Raw genomic sequence first — 20,000 nt, 5'->3', positions numbered from 1 at the left:
CCTACCCCTTGGAAGGCTTCCATTAAGGTACATGAATGCAAGTTAGTGTAACTTATCAACATATTGATTCTTTTCTATTCAGTTGTGAGCATGTCTGTGACATTACTGAACAACGAAACACAGAAACAATGTTTAATCTCAAATCCAACCTTTCATGTTTAGTATTCAATGTATGGTGGGATCATACATGGTGTTTTGGAGCTTCGTTTTGCTGTTTCGTGGTTTAGTTATGCCCGCATGTCTGTAGGTTTGGTATGAGAGGGGCCTGTTCAGAATGATTTTAGGGAATCACCTTGTGATACAGAAACAAGGTACTGCTATAAATAGGCCATTTGCAACAAACTGGTCACATGACTAATAATTGGTGAAGTTAAAGCTTGGACTTTATAAATTCCAGAAATGGAAAGATAAGGTTTGTCATAGCCAGAATACAAATTTTCAGAGAAATACCACGAAAGATAAAGATTTTAAGTAATGTTTAAAAAATGAGCCGCAGTGTTTTATCGGGGTTTAAAAACATGAGGCGTAGCCAAGTGTTTTTAGACCCGATAAAACATGTGCTGCAAGTTTTTTGACTGGCTTCAAAAACATTCCACAAAGAGTGTGTCCGTCTGGACTCAAAACAATGGTTCAAATTGTGAGATGTGAATATTTGCATACAAGAAAAACAAGCTATGCCTTATTAGTATTCTTTATAAAAAGAATACTATCGAGGAGTGTTTTATCAGGATATAAAGCTCATACACGTAACGTTTTATCGATGTTTTGATAGGCTGTTAGGCTCATGAACTATTAATTAGTTTTGAAGAGCATTTAAACACTTGAAAATTCCATACTTTTGTTTATGAACGAAAAGCCTTTGCCCTCCAGTGTAGTTTTTCTTAATTATGCGCCACAAACAGAGATTAGATTCCTATTGTTACCATGGGTCAATAAGTGAGAATAATGTGCAAGGGTGGACATTTTGAGACTTTCATATTTTGAAGGAAGAATTTTAAAGTGGCTTGAAAACTTGGAAAAATACAAGGATTTGTATGAAATTCATTGAAGCGTGACTGGGTGGCAAAGCGTCCTTTTCATTCTTTCAACTGTAACAACGCCAGTTTAAACGATGTACTTACAAAAATCGGCATTGTAGCATATTTTGCACTGCTCTTTTTACTTGTGGAAAAATAATTTCATGAAACCAGCAAAATGATCGTGTTTATGAGAAAAGGTCACGTGACGAATTGTTGCAAAAGGCCTATTCTTGGGTAACCAGTAATTTCATTGTAGAAATACTAAATTTATTTTTATAAGGAAGGAATTTTTTCGTGAGAAATCATTGTCTCTGCAGTTGACATTACTGTCTGAAGGTTAGTTGATGCATTATGTTAACTATAAATTTCAACTGGGTTGTACAGAATTATTTGTAAATGGAATAAAAACTTGGTTATTTCCTAAAGTGTTTTTTTTCCTTGTCTAATCATACAATTTGCATTATCAGAGGGCAATGATATTCTTTTGGTCGTTTCAAAGCAGGTCCACAAATCTAGCCATTCTACACGCAGTCACGGAAAATGGGAAACAGTGATTGCCATTGGGTTCATAAATGGCCCTCATTTCTGACCCAGACCTGTGGCTATTAGACTTGTGGAATTCAAACTGTCCACTTGGCCACTGGAGATAGGGATGTGATTGTTCAAAAGTCCCCCCTCCCCACAGTTCTAAAAAATGGCCAAACCATTTTCAAAGCAAGAGTTCGCAACCACTAAAATTGCATTAACAAGTTGATTTTATTTAAGTCATGACAATAATTTACAGACATTCAAAAAGGTACAGTTGTAAATAACTTTACTAATAGTATGTAAACTGTCAATTAAAAGCTATGACTGCGTTTAGGTCTTTGAGTGTGGCATAATTTTTATATACATTACTTGGCTTTCAAAAAACCCTGCATATTTTCTGTCCACTGAAACCCTGATTTTCTGTAACCTTCTGAAGTAGGGAAAGTTTGGCAAAAGTTTGTTTTCACTTCAATTGACAAAATGCCCTACTGAAAGCAGGGTCGTATAGGATTTTATAATGTATAATAGATTCATGTCCATCAATAACTCAAATCTACTGTAGGAAAACCCACAGCCAGTTTGGGGAACTTGAACAGCTCGTAAAAACTGTGTTATCAAAAGAGGAAAACAATTTTGTCATGTGTGGACAGATTTTATCTTAACGAGAATTATTTGTGGTTTGGTGCACTTTAAATCTTAACGAGCCAACTAAAATGCTATTAATTACCAAGAAATAATACCTAAAAGTCCTCTGTACATTTTGTGCTACATGTAAAAGAAGTTGCACCTGTCAACCCATAGACTATACATCAAAGCTTTAACTTAAACATTGTTTACTAGTACTTCAGGCTTGTGCCCTGTTAACCGGTCAGCAATCTCTTGCTTGCATCATCAAGCTCATCTGTATTAGGAAGCCAAAATGCCTGAAACACAATGAAAATAAATTTATTATTTTATTACAGTGTAAAAGGTCAGATACATCTACAGTTGAAACTTAGTTTCTGAACAAAAAACAGTACTAAGAATCTGAAGGTTTTTTACACATCAAACACTTGTAGATTTAATTTTAACAATAAACAGATTGAGTTTTTAATTCAATGGCTCAGATTAGAGCTAACCAAGGTAATGAGCTGTCCTTAAAATTTGTGAAGTGTAAAATGTTCTTATTTTGTGAGCATTTTATCCTATAAGAATGAAATTAACATTATTTTAGTTTTCCTTGAGTGTAGTTTGAATCAAAATAAGACAGTTTAAAAAAATTCCACCTCAAACCTATGACAAGACCTTAACTCACCATGTTTGTACAAGCACTAGCCAACATCATGTACTTGGGATTAAAGCCAATACACTGAATAGGACCAGGATGATTTCCCTCCAGTACAGTGAGTTTTTGACCACTATCTGATGCCCATACATGGACACGCCCATCTTGTGATCCTGAAAATTACAACCAACACCACAACCTTGGTTAATTTTTTTAAAAGAATGTCAAAGCAAAGATCTTAAAAGCATGATCAATGAAGTGGTTAGTACACATTTTGAATCCCAAGGCAGGGGATCCAGAAGTCTTAAGACGCTTTCTACTTGACAGAACTGACCAGCCAGACGGGGCATTTCGAAGGACTAACTCCACAACGCCTTCAAATTAACACACTTTGAGGATGATATATACTCCTTGGGCAAGGCGTAAATGTTAGTCCCATGAGCTCTCTCTGGCAGAAGAATGCAAGGGGTTATCATGCAAGTGTTCCTTACTCCCTGGGAAAGGCGTAAATGTTAGTCCCATGAGCTCTCTCTGGCAGAAGAATGCAAGGGGTTATCATGCAAGTGTTCCTTACTGGCTGGCCAGTTCTGTTAAATGCAAAGCACCCTTAGTCTTAACTTTCTCAGCCAATTTCAAATTAGAATATCTCACTAAGTGACCAATAATATACATGTAATATTAACTACTTCAAAAAAAAAAAAGCTTGAGATGCCGAACAATAATTTTATGTAAAACACACTTAATTTCATATAAGAAAGCCCAAAGCAAAGAAACCAAACTGAATTCGTAGTGACTAAAATATTAATTAATGAAGAAGCTCCCAAAATATGTGATGCAAGCAAATTTATTTGATGAGCTTATTGGGGTGTCTTAATTAACTACATATTTTGGTCACCATTCTGTTGAGTTGTTCTCACATTGTCATTCCCCCTTTTGGTTCTTTTACAATTTATATTCGAAAAAGTTGCAAATCCAACACTAATTACCTGACAAGACATACTGTGCATCAGGAGAGAAACAGACTTCAACTGGAGTAGTTCTTGAAACAGCATGTCCCTTAAAGAAGGCGCACAGATCATGTCACCATACATGTAAAACTTTTCATGACCTCAAGACATCTTGTTTCAGATTATGTTAAACTGGATTAGGATTGTTGCATTATCAAGCTCCATTAGCTAAAATTTTTAGTATTGATTCAAAATTCAATAATAATTTAGTTTTATTTATATATATACAGTACATTCTGTACATTGGAATTATTATAAATGCAGAGCACCATTGGTAATAAAATATGGTAACCCATCTGTGCAATAAAATTTGGTTTTGGTCACCGTACCATTGTCCACCTATTCATGTATGCCATTGACCAGTATCATGTGACCATATCAGGCTCATATTTAGAGAATCAATACTTGTTACTTCTCTCCAGCTAGTTAACAGCATATGTACATCTTTGATATTGGACATTATCCATGTTATGGCCAATTGACACCTGTCAAAACAAGGTGTCTGCTGACCAGTATCACATGACCATGTCACAGGCTCAAGTTTAGAGCTCATTTAGGTCATCTGTTTATTTTTAAGTTGACCGCTGACCAGGTATATTGGGTTTTGATCAGAGTCAGAATCTGGAAGAAGACTCCCTTGTAACTTTGGTTGCTATGGATAAGCAACTGTTAACCAATCAGGATCAAGTAATCATGCCCTATTGATGACAAAAAGTGCCCTTGTGATTAAGAAAAAAATGCCCTGTGTCCCAGCCAATCAGCATTCAGTAATTTTATCATCCATTTAATTAGTTTCATTTCTTTTTGGGCAGTTATTCCCTCTAGAGACATTTAAATATGAAGCTAGCTATAATTATACGAAATTTTATTAAAAGTACAGTATATTGGTTGGTTTATTATTATTCAATTCTCTCCAGTTGTCTGGTGTTCTACTGGGTAATGTAGATTGTGTCTCAACAATTCCCCGTAGCTTAGAGACACAACACTTTTCCGCAACAGGTGAGCCATTCCAAGAATGGCCAATAATTTATTGTACGCTTCCAAGGAAGTCAGGTACATCTAGCTTGCCAAACCAGGTCTTTGCACCTCTCGATATGCTTCCAAGAGCACCACGATAGGTATTATTGTGACTTTCGAAGCTCCATGAATCCTTCTGATTATTATTATTATTATTATTATTATTATTATTATTATTACTACTACTATTATTAAACCCACTCTGAACATGCAAAGCGATTCAATTCGGGCAAAAGTATTTATATAATTGAAGGGCTGGATGCAAAACACTGTATGCTAATTTTTTTGTTACACCTTGCTGCAAACTTTGTAATTTTTATTTCTCCTTGACAATGGCGTCATAAAGACACCGAAACGTCCGTTTTTATCATTAATTTTTGCCTGTCTTTGCATTACCAAATCTTTATTGATAAGGATTATTATTATTACAGAATTTTCCTTTGAGTGCATTATAGTTTTTATGCACAGTATCAAATATCAAAGTACTCACTGTAAACGCATGAAGTTGAGTTCCTTGAAAAGCATCAATTAAATGAATAACTCCTCCATTTGTGGCCAGTAAAATCATTTTTCCATCTGAACTGAATTTCACACCTGTCCACTCAATGTTGGGGTCATTTTGTACGTGAAATGTTGAAAATGGGCCCTGCAAAGTTAGTGTAGAATGCAGAAAGCTTGTCAAGCAACAAGGACCACCTCATCGGCAAACTAAATTAAATGTATTGTTCTTATTGAATGAGTGGGAGGGCTAGACAGGAAAATAATATTGGCTCAAGGTCACAGCTGCCAAATCAAGCCCAGCAAGGTCCATTCAGTTCACCATAACTGTGAGCTTTCGTCTTGTTCACTGCAGTCACTCATTTTAGCACCACAAAAATAACACGAAAATGGTTGCTAGTAAACAAGCTGCTCAAACAGATCATGAAGGCTTTTCCAGACAAGCCCATATCAACTCACCTGTTCACATCACATTTTGTAATCTGATTTTCCACAGGACTGCATCAGCAGGACAGTAGAGGTGATAATATTATTAAGATTGTGATTGGTCATGAACGGCTGGTAATTTCATTTAAATCATCCAAAAAATTATTATGAATTCAACCATGTTGTGGAGTCTGCATTACGGGTTTATGTTGAGTTTCTTCCTGCTCAGAGGCAATTGACATCCATAAGACACGGTAACATCCATTGGTTAGGGCACAGAGTTTGCCTGCAGATGCTCCATAATACTGGTTCAAAACGAACAGCTGATTATTTTTTCTGGATTTGTCTTTTGTGATCCCAAATTTAGACTTTTTACATCTGTCGTAGGGATATCTCAAGTCTCATTAACACAACGTGATTTCAGTTGAAGTTGTGGTACCAAGCTAGTCATATGCAATTTAAATTACCGTCTACACTGGTCACACTTTGCACACATTGTAAAAGACCAGCTAGGTGCTCCCCTTCCAATGGAGTTTTTACATTACGGTACTTTACTTTTAATTTTATGACAGACAGCTTTGATGAAGTATCTGTACCTTATCAAATGATCTCAAATCATAAAGTTTGACCATTTCTGAATCCACGCCAGCAGCGAATATGAGGCCCTCAGGATCAAAAGCTGCAACTGGTCTACCATTAACATGCATCAAACCCTGGATATCACAATAATAACAAAAATATTACATGTACATGTACTTTATAAAGCCTTGCCCTTAAAATTGGGAACAATTAACCTTGTAGGACAGAAAACGCTTCTGGTTTGTATCTTTACGTCATTTTCCTAAAATTGTATTTCAAATTTACACAAGACCGCAAAAATGCATGTACAATATAAAAATGTAGGCATGCATTGCGTACACAGTGCATTGCGACACAGTGCTTAGTGTTCCAAAACTGTCAACTGAACTGCGCTTTGTTTGCCAGGGCCAGTTGCTTGAAGCCTGATCAGCGCTAACCATTGGGTAAGATGGTATCAAACCCTATTAATAGGTTTCCATGGTGTTTAACCCTGGTTAGAGCTAACCATGCTTTGAGCAACCTGGGCCAGGAGATTCAAGTAATATGCCTCTAATAAAGCACTATATTGTTTTGGTATCGTAAATCAGTATAGCGCCATGGTAGATGTCTTATGTAAATAGCTCTCTGAACAGACAAGTCATGTACAGTAGTTGCTACAGTAAAAATTTTAATACTTAACCCAGAGAGATTGAAGAAAATAAAAGGGAATCGAGAAACAATTATTGATGGCTTCAAGCTTGACATGCAGTTTGCTTTAACTTTTTTTTCACATGAAGTTTAAGCGTGTTTAAGAGTACATGTACCATGCATACACTAAAAGAAATTAAAATTTGTTCAATAGTTAAAGCAATTATCTAAGAGAAAAAAGCAAAATTTCCTACTAGTGAGAGTTAATTAAAGAAGATCAATATGTTTTAATACCAAAACATTATATGAAATGATAATAGTAATAATAATTTATTCACTTATATTGTGCAAATTAACAAAAATTTGATCAAATGCGCATTACAATTATGAAAAGTTAAAAGGTTATACATGTGACATTCAACTCCCATACATGTAGAAGAAGTGGAGCTTTCATGTACAAAATGCCTGCAGTGAATAGGAAAACATTGTCATGACAAATAATTTACTTACCTGGCAATTTGGCGATCTCAAATCCCACAAGCGTAATGTCCGGTCCAACGAACCAGACACAAATGTATCATCCATTGGAGACATGTGAAGGGTCATAACCCTAGAAAAAAGTCAGTGCAGCCACACACAAGGTTATACAAGGATGTAGCTCAATTAGCTTTGATCTCTACATTCAATTAGTTAGAAGGTAGTCTCGTTACATTAATGGATATGGCAGCATTCAAAGTTCTCCAAACCAGTATTTAACATCAAACAGGTACTATGTCTGATTGTCAACCCAAGTTGCTGATCACTGCATTTATTAACATAATTAACTTTTGTTAATGCTGGTATCCAGGACCAAGGTTTTCTCATCCAATAAATCAAGTCATAATTTACTTATCTCGACTTCAGGAACAATAATGCAAGTAACTGGTAATTTGACCCTAAAGTGGCTGAATTAACCCTACGAAAACTTTTTGTGCCCAAATTGCCTCAAAATGCTAATAAATATTAAACTGGAAAGCTTACTTGTATCTGTACTTTTGGGTCAATCAATCAATCAATCATATTTTTTGTCATACGTGAGGCATGGTTGCCCAGTTGCCCGAGCCAGAGGCTCATGATTAAAACATAAGACTATAAAACTATCTATTTATGTATCTATCTATGTGTCAATTTACACCGTACAATTTTTGTCTCATGCGGCAAGCTTAATACAGGCCTACAACATGACTTATGATTGTCGCAGCATTTTAAATTAAAACATGTTTCAAAACGCTATGACAAAGTTTTTTCTGAGTCACGTACATGCCAATCTTATTAAAGTCATGCCGTAGGCCTGTTGTAAGCTTGTCGCATACGAGAAAATCGTACCGTGTAAATCAGCCCTAACACAGACTGCTGTTTTGGGCACAAAAATTAATACTCTTGACTACATTTACCCTAACCTTTTTGTGTGCCCTGTAAAATATCTGAGATACTTGTTATCGTGAAGGGAGAGATAACGAATGGTATCTAAAATGACAAAATACCAAGCATTTGGACATGTGAGCAATTTCATTTGAAACAGTCTAAACTGTTTGGTAGGGTACAATTGGAGAGGCTATTTAGATCACAATATTGAAACTTTTTTGTACATTTACCGGCACCTGTACACCTATATATTGCAACCAGACTGATCTACATGTATAAAAAGCAACCCAAATTAACATTTCCATAAAACTATGGCATTGATCTATTATGCATCTAATAAGTTACCCTTTTTAAAATGTTCCACACGGGCGTTACTAAACACAGGAACGGAACGGAGCGGAATATACTGGAATAAACCAGAATATGACGGAATGAGACGGAAAAACACCGGAATGAAACAAAATGAACAAGAATGGTACCAGAATATACCGGAACCAGCCGAAATGACACCAGAATAAGGCGGAATGACACCCAAATAAAGTAGAATATACCGGAATGAACCCGAAAATGCCAAAATTTGGTGTTTTAGTTAGCACCGACAGATTTTCGGTTGTTTCAGTCAGCTTTTGTTGTGTCATGTGATTCCCTAAGGGAATTGCATGTGTTTTTGCCTTTTGTAACATTTGGAACACTTCGATCACGAGAAAAATTTGACCTGTACAGTATATCTGTAGCTACATGAATAATTATTTGTTGTGGAAGTAACATTTTTTCGTTCATTCCGGCTCATTTTGGTATATTCCTGTACCATTCTTGTTCATTCCACCTCATTCCAGCATATTCCGGTTTATTCCCAACCAGTATATTCCATTCCGTTCTGTTCCTGTGTTTAGTAACGCCCGTTCCAAACAACCTAAATGAAAGATAGAAAGTGATCCCCACACTTATACCTGGACAATGAAAGCAATAATTATTGTCTTGAGAACAGCAGAGGTGATGTAACTTGAGGGATCAAACAACATTTTTAACATTATCAGTTGTGAAGGAGTTGTACAATTTGAATTTTAATTAACTTATTTGTGAGAAAAATATACAAGTTATGTAATGGTTAAATTGATACATTACAACAAAGCAAGTGGATTTTCTTAAAAGAAAAAATACTAGACTGAAAGAGCGTATTGATGAGAACACTCGCCTCCCAATAATGCAGAGCTCTCAAGTCTTAAAGTTTCCCAAGAGACGCTTGCTGGAGTTTGCGCCAAAGATGCAAGTGTCCTGTGTTTCTTGTGCCGGAGGCACCAAACAATTCTTGGGGGCTCCGCGGGGCATGCTCACCCGAAATTTTTTTTAATTTGCACTTCTCAAATTACTTGTTCAATGCACCATCAAGTCCAACATTTTGGTTTATTTTCATGCTGCTTGCTAAGAGAGCCCATGTTATTATCATGGTCAGCCTGAGCCTATACTTCATATATTAATGGGTGAAAGTCCTGAAGAAACAAGAAAATTGGTCGCACACAAACAGATTGAACATTGGCCAAAGTTCAGTGCCAGTGAAGGAACCAGTTCGAAATTCATGAGCACTTCTGAAAGCTTAAGAGGTAGATTTACCTAAGAGAAAAGTGCCGTGGCAATGCGTGAGAAATGCTTGTGTCAGTGTGAGAGCGTGAGATTGTATCGAAATGCATGAGACTCACGCTCAATGTGTAAGACTTGAGAGCTCTACTAATGTGACCTGGGTTTGATTCCCAGACACAGGGTCATATGTGGATTGAGTTTGTTGGTTCTCTACTCTGCTCTGAGAGGCTTTTCTCGGGTACTCCGATTTTCCCAACATTATTCTATGTTGTACGCTGTATACTGTTGTATTGTAAAACCTTTGCCACGTATCGAGCGTGTTATTAATTAGTTAAATTCTAAACTTGAAAACGTTTCGCCTTCCGGGCCTCTGAAGAGGAACTGAAGAGGCCGGGAAGGCAAAACGTTTTCAAGTCTAGAATTTAACTAATTAATAACACGCTCAATACGTGGCAAAGGTTTTACAATACAACAGTATACAGCGTACAACATAGAATAATGTCGATATCCAACTTTGCCTATGCAAGAATCAAAGATCTGACTAAGTCCGATTTTCCCCTCTTCTCAAAATTCAAAATTTGATCTGATTTGTGTTAATTTGTTGATTTCAGTTTACGGTGTCCCCAATTAGTGCCCAAGCGCTATCTAGAAGACTAGACACTTCAATAAAGTTCCCTTCCTTTCCTTTCCTTTCCTATTGTCTCCTATGGACACCTGAGAAAATATTAATTCAGGTGGCAGCTTCAACGGGATCCACCTGAATTTTCCAGGTGTCTGTAAGAGACAATAATATTGCTTACATTGTCCAGATATATAAGTGTGAGGATCACCTCCCTTAACCCTTTAATTCCCAGTGGCCACTTAAAAGGGTTAGCACCGGCTTGTCTATCAATAACTTATCCTCTGTACCCCGCGACCTCTTCCTACATCTCTTCTGCTCATCCTGAAACTACGCACCGACCTATTACCCTGCAAAATTTTAATGTCCATACAGCTTCTCTACCAAGATCCCAGTGAGAAGCTTCCACATCAACAGCAAACATGCAATCATTGGTCTGTACAGTACCACCTGAAAGTATTGACCCTCAGGACGAGGCAATACCTCGTCTTTGCTGCAGGTAGCGGTCCCGCGCCACCCAGGTATGCAATTTTTTTTCCCTTGGTAAAACCGAGGTGCAATTTGCCACGAAAAAAAACAATGATCTGCTGCACTGTTCCCTTGGCAAGATTCTTCTGTATCAACACCTCCCTCCCCTTTACCATCCACCTCTTTATTCACTTTCCTCTTATCATGAGCCTCCAAATCACTTCTCACTACCAAAGAATAAGATTGCTCTCATCTTCTGACAGTAGTAACTTTATCTCCTCATTCTTTTGTCTATCACCTGCACTTTAATCTTTCATACAACAACCTAGTTATACAAGTTAGATATTTCAGCAGAGGGTGTAAAGTGCAGGTTGCAGGTTAGGGTTGCAGGTCATTGTCTTACCATAATTATATATGGTAATAGTAAAGGTTTGGGTTGTTTCAGCTACGGTGAAACAATGAACAGAAAACTGCAACCTGCAGTTTAAGCCCTCCAGGATACAAGCGGCTTTGCATTTTGATATCACTGATTCCTAAGATTCAGAGAAAAGGATCAACAGCCATAGATAACTTTTCATGCCTTGCACTACGAACAGCAAAAAGACTGATTACAGACATATTTGACCCTCACCATCAATCTTGGTAGAAGTATGAATAACAGTGTTTGTTGCATGCGTGTACTGGATTTGAGCTACTCCATATTTCTTGCTGTAGAGCGTCCTTTTCGGTCTGAAAAAAGATCACGATAGTTTATGTCTCTGTTAATTTATGTCTTTTGTTTGGTCACCATTCCAAAAGGAAGAAAACTATATTTCAGGCCATAGAGCAAAACAAAAATCACTCTACCCATTCTGGGTATTTCCCACTTTAATCCCAACTTGACACAAATTTCTTGATGGAGTAATTTAGAACCAAATTTCCGGCAAGCAGAAAAAGAGGCTAACTTTAATTTCGCGGTTTTTTGCAAGATCAATGAGACCTCTTTGACTGTCGACTTGAATCAAAAGCTGATTTCTTGCCGGTTAACTATATACATCTTTCGAGCAAGTGTTAAAATCTGAAGAATGAGTAAGATCGAGAGGATTTTCATGGTATTACGGCAAAAAGTAGCCTGCCGTTTACAGTTCTCTCTCTCTCTCTTGTACCCAAGAAATAAATTCTGAGCTTACTTTCCCTCGAGACAATCAAAAATCACAATGGAATCGTCATCGCTGCTGGAGATAAGAGTTTCCCCGTTCGGAGAAAAGTCTATGTGATTGATTCTATCACTATTTTCCCGAAAGACTTTGGCAACTCGAAAGCTTCGAATGGTGCTGTCGATCAGTTTCATGCTGTCAGATACTGTCGGCCATTTCTGAAGCTCTAAAAATTAAAAGTGTAGGTTTACATGTAGTGGTAAGTACTAAATTTGTTGCCGCTGAAGTAGTGGCAATGCGTGTTCAGTCATCACGGAGTAGTTTAATACCTGCGTGATTTTACCTGCGTTACCTGCCAACCGTGGATTCTTCTGAGTTATTATAAGGTGAGGAAATCGAGAAAATCCTTGTCAGTTATGCGCATCTTTATAATCCTGTATTTTTATGCGAGTGAGTACTCTGAGATTACTACACCACGCACCACTCCATTCTGTGTTACTAGCTTGGCATGGCAATTCCCCCGACGATATCAATCAATATAATAATAATAATAATAATAATAATAATAATAATTCGATAATTCGATTGTATGATTTTAATATCTCTGCATCATGGAATTCGTAATTTTATAGAATTTTGATTTTTTTAGTATCAATCATCTCCATTTCTTTTAATGTAAGTAAGTGAAATAATAATAATAATAATAATAATAATAATGAAAATGAAAGTCAATCATTGATTGCCAATCAATGCAATCAATAAAAATTAATTGATTGACCTGTTCAATCAATAATAATCAATACTTACTCACAAAATGTCTTAATTGCTATTGATTATTATTGTTTTTTATTGATCTCAATAAATGGTTGGACAATAGTGATAATCAGAGTTGTGGGGGGGGGGGGTACACAGAAAGACTTGCACATGTGCCACATGCCACTTTAATGTCCATTATGTCTACTGAAGATAAAGTACAAGGTGGAGCAGAACTATCCATATTCTGTGTTGTTAAAGGATAGTACCACAAATGCCCCTTCAAGGTGAATGTTGGGCAGACTTTCTACGCGTATAAGAAAAGAGCAGAAAGTGACAGTGCCTTCAAAATTACAAAGTTAAGGATCGGGATCAGCTCGGCCACCTACAATCTGAGCTTATTAGTCCTCTCTGGCCATTGAACACAACAATTTCTGTGTAAAAAAATACTGAGTATTAAGAAAGCGATGATAATCAATATTTTTTAATTAAAATATAGATATTAATCACTGAAAATCGATACTCAACTTTCAGTTATTGATTTTCATTGATTTCCAATTATTGATTGCTATTAGGTTCCTATCCTCTATCTGAATGTACAGTGTATATATACTTGATAGAGGAGAACCTAAAACTTGCTTGAATTGCCATGAAATGGCTCCAAATGCCACGGAAACACAAGAAGTAATCATGTAAATCATTTTTATTAAATTTTGAACTATAGTATATGTGTATGATCGTTACATTCCCATGTACAAAGTCTTATAATTTACACTAGTTGGCAGCTCCTGTGACATCAATACTTCTAAATTACTTGAAGAACAAGAAAACAGTATGCCATACTAAGTCTGCACTCTGCATTGTACATGTATGCTTACCAACAAAACAATATTCCCAGGTACAGTATTCCTCAGTTTAGTTTATTCTCCAGATATGAATCTAAATTCTGTATTATTTTAGGGGAAACCTCATTTAGCCTTTCTGATCTGAAAGATGTCTTCAAGAGACGAGGGAAATAGCACAGACCAACCACAGCAAGTTGAAATTCAAAGGAAATAATTATATAAATGCTGGCATCACAAGTCCTTGTGAGTCATGAGAGGTTGCATACTTGTACCTTATCAACACTGTACAGCTACGAATGCAGCCTTTGCCACAAGGTGTTTAAATCAGCTGCAGGCCTAAGGCAACAAAAAGTCAAGCATACTGGAGTCAAACCATTTAAATGGAGTTATTGTGAAAAGGCTTTTCTTTAATAAGGTGTCTGGACAATTCATGAAAGAAAACACACTGGCGAGAAGCCATACAAATGCAATCACTGTGACAAGTCGCATAAATGCCGTTAGGCATGAGAGAACTCAAACAGGAGAGGAGCGATACAAATGCAGTCATTACGGTATATCATGCATCAACATAAAAGTAGAGACACTGAAACATTATAACAAAAGTAGGAAGGGGCTTGCATAATCCTAAGCTGGAAGAGATCAGACATACTGGAAAAAAACAGTATAAATGTGGCAGTCGTGACATAGCTTTTTTCTATGAAAATTAAAGGAGCTATTGATACATAAAGGATACATTCCAGTGCCTTCTAGAAACCACTCATTTCCAAACACTGTGAGAAGTTGTAAAGGCAATTCACCAAGTCTGAACTTTTAGGCATAAGAAAATTAATACTGGAGAGAGATAATAATATGTACATGTTTCCTGTACAAGTTTATGTACACCCAGATTCTGAAATTGCAAAAGAGAGTATGTGATAATGCCGAACCATTTTAGTGTGCTGACTGCAGTAAGGGTTATGAGCATCCACAGACTTAAAAACAACACAAGATCCAATGCTATGGAGGAACCTTTGTTAGATAAAATGTTGTTGGTGATAAGATGAAGAAAACTGCAGAACAAAGGCAAATAAACCCTGACAATGAAAATTCACCTTTTGCAAGTAGTACAGTAGTGCTGAAAAGGGGTCCACTTCACACTCTTTGAAACAATGGATCTCCAGGAAACAAGACATGAAGTGATAGTTAATTAAAGCAACACTCTCAAGTAATTTAATAATAGAGATCAAAAAGGGCATGAAGGTATCAGTAAGGTGTGGCTTAACAAAGTGCTTAAACTTCCAACTGGTTGAAGCAAAATGTCACAAATGCAAACACTGTCACACAGTGGTAGATCTCCATGGGGATACAGGTGACATGAGGAGATGCATGCTAAGGAGAAGCCATTTTGGTGCAAAGGTACCACACTGTACAAATTTTATCATTGAGTGCTGAAAGTATCTCTCACAAGTGAGCAATACTTTCAGCACAAGAAGATCAAATTTGTATCCCCAAGCAGCCATGTAATGTTCTGTTTATTATATAGATATTGATGAAATGTCTAGATTTAAAACAACTTGTTTTACTCATTTTCGAAATGATGAAAAAGCGGTCACCAACTGCTGAAACACGCATTTTGTGTAATGTGAAACAAGATATGAAAGTTCTGAAAAACAAATCATGATAATGTAAAATTTGCAATAAAAATGTTAATGTAGTAGAGAATTATATTAAAGCCCAAAAGTATCTTACAATGAAGAGGAAGCTCACGTTTTATTGGCTAATCGTGTTCGTTACCTTGACGACACCTATATTCTCACATGTGAAAAGATAAAAATGATATGTTCACTGCGCGCGGTGAAGATATGATTTTTTAGTAAAAGGAGAAATCCTGGTATTTCATTAGTATTTATATAATAAATAGTTTCAGGTTGATGGCACGACCTACTGGATGGGTCATTATCCAGCAGACGAGGACTTATTAAAACCTGATTCACTATATGGTGGTTTATCCTGGGATAGCTCTATTCAACCTTCGTCAACTTGTGCCTGATCTGTATGGACCATGTTCATAAATGGCAACCAATAGATTATTCTTCTGTCCTTGCATTAGCTGATTATCCCAACCAGCCTCATTAGCATGCACAAAATAGAAAAAGTTCATTGGTTACGAGACTTCTCTGGCCACTGGCTTAAGTTTTCTGGGAGGACATATACTCTATGCTTGTAAATAATAGTGAGCTGTCCCCCCGCCCCCCCCCCCCCCCACTTGAATGGTGTTCTTGTAAAGATGTTATGTAAAACAATATAAAATATGTAAAAGATACTCACTACTCAAAACTGATAACTCCAAAAATTATGTTATGTTTTTCGACAGTGAGTCCATATTACTCGGGAAAGTCTGAAGAGTTCTGATTACTTGTACAAATGCTCTACCACTGAGCGAATGAGTTGCGATTGATTGCTAGCATCTATAATTTTCACGATAAGGATCGGTCTTCCTACAGTTTTGTTTCCTCTTTGTTCACTAATTTTTGGAATCACCAGTGTGTTCTGCAATTCCCTTGATTCCACGGTCCATGTTCCATCCCTTTGCGGTTCCGGATTGTCTTCCGCGTAATGCACCTATCAATGTTAAGCCGCTGGGGGGGGGGGGGAGACTGGGCATAGGAGGGGGATTTGACGTTACAAGTCTGCCCATGGTAGGGACTTATGATCATTCGTTGAGTTCCGGGGGTTGAGACTTTTGACTTTAACCAGAAGAGTGGGGTCCACTGACGCCATCTTGACTGCTTGCCATCTTGAATGACCGAGAAAGACTGAAAAATAGTATGGCCATTTTGGAATTATCCAGAAGTCACAAGAAGCAAACCGATTCTCTGCGATTCCCTCAACGCCATGGACTGAAACTCTAAAGCCTTTTATGAGGCTGAAATCTATATTCACCTTGTGTGCAGTGAATTTTGTTTCCAAGCAATCTTATATAATACTAAAAACGAGACCGAAATACTGAATTTCATTTTTATCGGCTCACTATTTATCACATCTTAAGTCCTCTTATGGAGCTTTTTTGAATATTTCTCTCTTTTATATAAAGTTTAATATTTTATTTCCGTTGTTCCTGTTTACAATTTAAGTAATTAACATGTCACATTCTTTTTTCCTTCACAAAGTATGTGTTCTATTTTTAGTCAGTCCTTTAGGGCATAATTTAAAGTTTAAAGGGGAAAACTTTTTAGAAACCGAGTTTTTAGCTGTAATATTTGTTGTCTTAGTAATTAAATATAATTAGTATAAATACACAGGTGATTACACAAAATTGCGTGCTCTCATTGGCTTGCAATCTCGGATTATCAGCCGATAATCACCTCAATGGACAAAATGGCTGCCAGTAGTCGTTTTGCCACTGTAAGTGAAGATGATTTCGCATTGAAATGTTTTTTTTTTCTCTTTTTTGAAATAATCACCTGTGTATTTATACTAAAACAATTATTCGCCTCAGGCTCCGTGATAATCACTTTGCCTTTGGCGAATAATTGTTAAATAATGACCATGAGCTATAAAAGGATGGCATTTCGAGTAGTATCAGTTGGGACAGTCCTCAAAGTTTAATATATTTTCCAGATGAACTATGGAAGTACATGGCAATTTTCCATTATAACAGATGTTACATTTTGAAGTCATTGCTTTGTTACCTTTTAAAAAATAGAAAGTATAATTTCTGTCCCTATTTCTGCTGTTCTTTTTTACGTATGCATATTTGGGAGGAAGATGTGGTTGGGGAATTTGCACTCTTTTGACCCAGGATGGCTTCCCTGGGGCCGGGCATAATTTTGAACAGAAAAACTGATCTGAGTTCAAATTTCCCGCCTATGCCCGGCCCTCCCCCCCCCCCCCCCCCCCCCAGCAGCTTAACATTGATAGGTGCGTAATATTTATCAAACAGAGGAAGAACATAACTTCCCCCCCCCCCCCCCCCCCCCAGCAGCTCAACATTGATAGGTGCGTAATATTTATCAAACAGAGGAAGAACATAACTTTACTAACTTAACCCTTGACAAACGTTGAGGATGCTTAGAAAATTGAAACGCGTTTTAACACCGACTATAGTTTTTATAGTTTTAACCCTGTCCCTGAACTCTTGGCTTAACTGGAAAAACTTGCCAATTCCAATCGTTCGTAATGCCGAGGACGCAAAGTTTGCCGATGGCGTAACTTTACAAGCTGCAGGACCCAACAGTAAGTGTGTTAATTTTGAGTTCACTCAATTCATCGGTTTTATACATGGGATTCTGTCATTGAAATTGCTGTATTTATAGCGAGGAACAACCATTACGTATACTAGGCAGCCTTCGACTGTTCACAAATGTTTCATATCAGAGAATTTAAGCTTAAATTTAACTCAACTCTGCGTACATTGATCGTTGGTTTTTATTGGCGATGTGGTATCATCTAAACAAAAACGAGAACTTTGAACCCTTCAGAGATCAGTCGAAGAAATTGCGGTAATGAATTCCAGTTAAGATTTTTCGGTTTCATCAACACAACAGCGGATATATGTTTTCTCAGCCAGCCATGAATGTGTTTTCGAATATATAAAGCAAAATTGGCGTTAGAGACAACTGCGAAAAACTGTATACAATCACCCTTGCCCATCGTCCCATTAAAAAAGATTTCGATTTTTTATTTTCGATGAAATAAAATACAATTTGTAATTGTCAACATGCAGGCGCTGAGCAAGCAAATTATCGACATTTCAGCTGATCGGTGTCAGAGTATTAAAATCGGGTCAGTCTTTCAGTTTGGTGTCGCCTTCTCTACAAGACATAAGCTATTTAGATGTAAGATATTCATAGTATATTTGTTTCCCCGGATTCTTCGAAAGTGTGTGTGTGTTTTCAGCTAAAATGCAGATTACCCGTATTGTATTATTGTATATTCTGACGTGGCAGACGTATTCCGGGTACCGTTTCCGTCCGCTTGTGTGGACGCTTGTGTGGAGAGCCACGTAACATTAGCCTGGGAACAAATCTTATAACGTTGCTTAGCAACAAATGTTTTTTGACGCCAACCAAAATGGTGTCAGAAAGCGCGGATCCACACTGGTTTCCACTGTTTTACGACAATCGGTGATATTTCTCAGAGTAAATAATGTTTTAATGAAGTAAATCTCGAAAAACTGGTTGCAACTTTTTTCAAATTTCCGGTTCTGGTACGCTCTGGCCGTGGGATTGTTCAGCCGGAATATCACGTTTACACAACGTAGCGCAGTAGCGCAGCGACCTCCGGAGGGCGGTCACTCGACATCAGAGACGTAGTAAAAACGTTAATTTTTGAGCGCCGAAAAAAATTGCAAAATGGCTGAAGAAGCATGCCGAATTTCTGAGAGGCTGGACATCACAGTGCAGAAACCAAGAACCTGTCACGTACAGCTCAACCGTGCAAACTCCCCTGCCAAAACGGTAGAAAATCACTACAGGAAAAATCTTACAATTCCCTTTGTTGACTATCTGATCAATAAACTGTAAAGGCCATGTTACACGAGGCAATTTTTCTTGCAACTCGCATCGCAACAAACGTTGCGTTGCAAGTTGCGAGAAAAAATTCACGTGTAACACCCCATTTTTGCAACTGCAATTGTTGCGTTGCGAGTTGCGAGAAAAGTAGAACGACCCTCTACTTTTCGCAACGTTGCGAGACAAGTTGCTTGCGTGTGACATCCCCTCTGCAACTCGCAACGCAATATTGTCAGAATGGGCCAATCAGAGCTCATCTTTCGCTCGCGGGAGATTTCAAGATGGCGGCAGTCGTAAACAATGAAAAGAAGTTAAGTGATAACGACAAAATTGAACTGCTGAAAGATTACAAAACATTACCCCTGCAGTGGAATCAAAACGAAAAATCGCCAAAGAAAACTGACAAGACCAACGCCGCTAAAAACCTGGCTGAGAAACATGGTTTAACCAACGAAGGACTTAAGCGAGTTATACATTCCTTGAGGACATCTTGTTTGCTATTGTACGCGTTGCGAGTTGCGAAAGAAGTTATCAACGTGTAACATACCCTTTGCAACTAGAGAGGTTTTTTATTCGTCATCGTTGCTTTGCGGGTTGCAAGAAAAATTGCCTCGTGTAACATGGGCGTAAGTTCGATTTGGTAGTAATGACCTAGAAACAGCAATGCAATGCTTGTTAGCTGTTCCTTCAGCTCAGATCTAGAGGAAACATGAATTATGTCCTTCCGTCCATTGTGCACG

At 37.4% G+C, this 20,000-nt stretch overlaps 3 protein-coding genes across 6 annotated transcripts in view; 2 read left to right on the top strand and 1 right to left on the bottom strand.

Annotated features, from left to right (window-relative positions):
* The window catches only part of LOC137999997 (dnaJ homolog subfamily B member 9-like), a 9,716-nt gene extending 8,272 nt beyond the window's left edge, over window positions 1-1,444 (top strand). Inside the window, exon 3 of the mRNA XM_068846076.1 lies at window positions 1-1,444. This exon is cut by the window's left edge and continues 878 nt beyond it. The gene's annotated coding sequence lies outside the window, so the exon portion shown is untranslated.
* Window positions 1,445-1,756: 312 nt separating this feature from the next.
* LOC137999996 (WD repeat-containing protein 82-like) overlaps window positions 1,757-20,000 on the bottom strand; it is a 169,404-nt gene continuing 151,160 nt past the window's right edge. The window contains exons 2-10 of the mRNA XM_068846075.1: window positions 12,204-12,364; window positions 11,666-11,763; window positions 8,405-8,471; window positions 7,476-7,575; window positions 6,356-6,472; window positions 5,326-5,481; window positions 3,798-3,867; window positions 2,842-2,984; window positions 1,757-2,470 (exon numbers count right to left, since the gene is read on the bottom strand). Coding sequence (XP_068702176.1) covers window positions 2,408-2,470; window positions 2,842-2,984; window positions 3,798-3,867; window positions 5,326-5,481; window positions 6,356-6,472; window positions 7,476-7,575; window positions 8,405-8,471; window positions 11,666-11,763; window positions 12,204-12,364 — 975 coding nt within the window. The 3' untranslated portion in view covers window positions 1,757-2,407. The remainder of the gene's footprint in view (window positions 2,471-2,841; window positions 2,985-3,797; window positions 3,868-5,325; window positions 5,482-6,355; window positions 6,473-7,475; window positions 7,576-8,404; window positions 8,472-11,665; window positions 11,764-12,203; window positions 12,365-20,000) is intronic.
* The window catches only part of LOC137999994 (alpha-1,6-mannosyl-glycoprotein 4-beta-N-acetylglucosaminyltransferase-like), a 9,500-nt gene continuing 7,230 nt past the window's right edge, over window positions 17,731-20,000 (top strand). For 2 of the 4 annotated variants that reach the window (XM_068846071.1, XM_068846067.1), the window contains exon 1: window positions 17,738-17,983. In XM_068846071.1, coding sequence (XP_068702172.1) covers window positions 17,815-17,983 — 169 coding nt within the window. In that variant the 5' untranslated portion in view covers window positions 17,738-17,814. Of the gene's footprint in view, window positions 17,984-20,000 lie in introns of all 4 variants that reach the window. The other 2 variants (XM_068846068.1, XM_068846069.1) reach the window with 2 other exon arrangements.

The sequence above is a fragment of the Montipora foliosa genome, chromosome 4, assembly GCF_036669935.1.
Source record: "Montipora foliosa isolate CH-2021 chromosome 4, ASM3666993v2, whole genome shotgun sequence".
Lineage (NCBI taxonomy): Eukaryota > Metazoa > Cnidaria > Anthozoa > Scleractinia > Acroporidae > Montipora > Montipora foliosa.
This window is presented reverse-complemented; position numbering and strand designations above follow the sequence as displayed.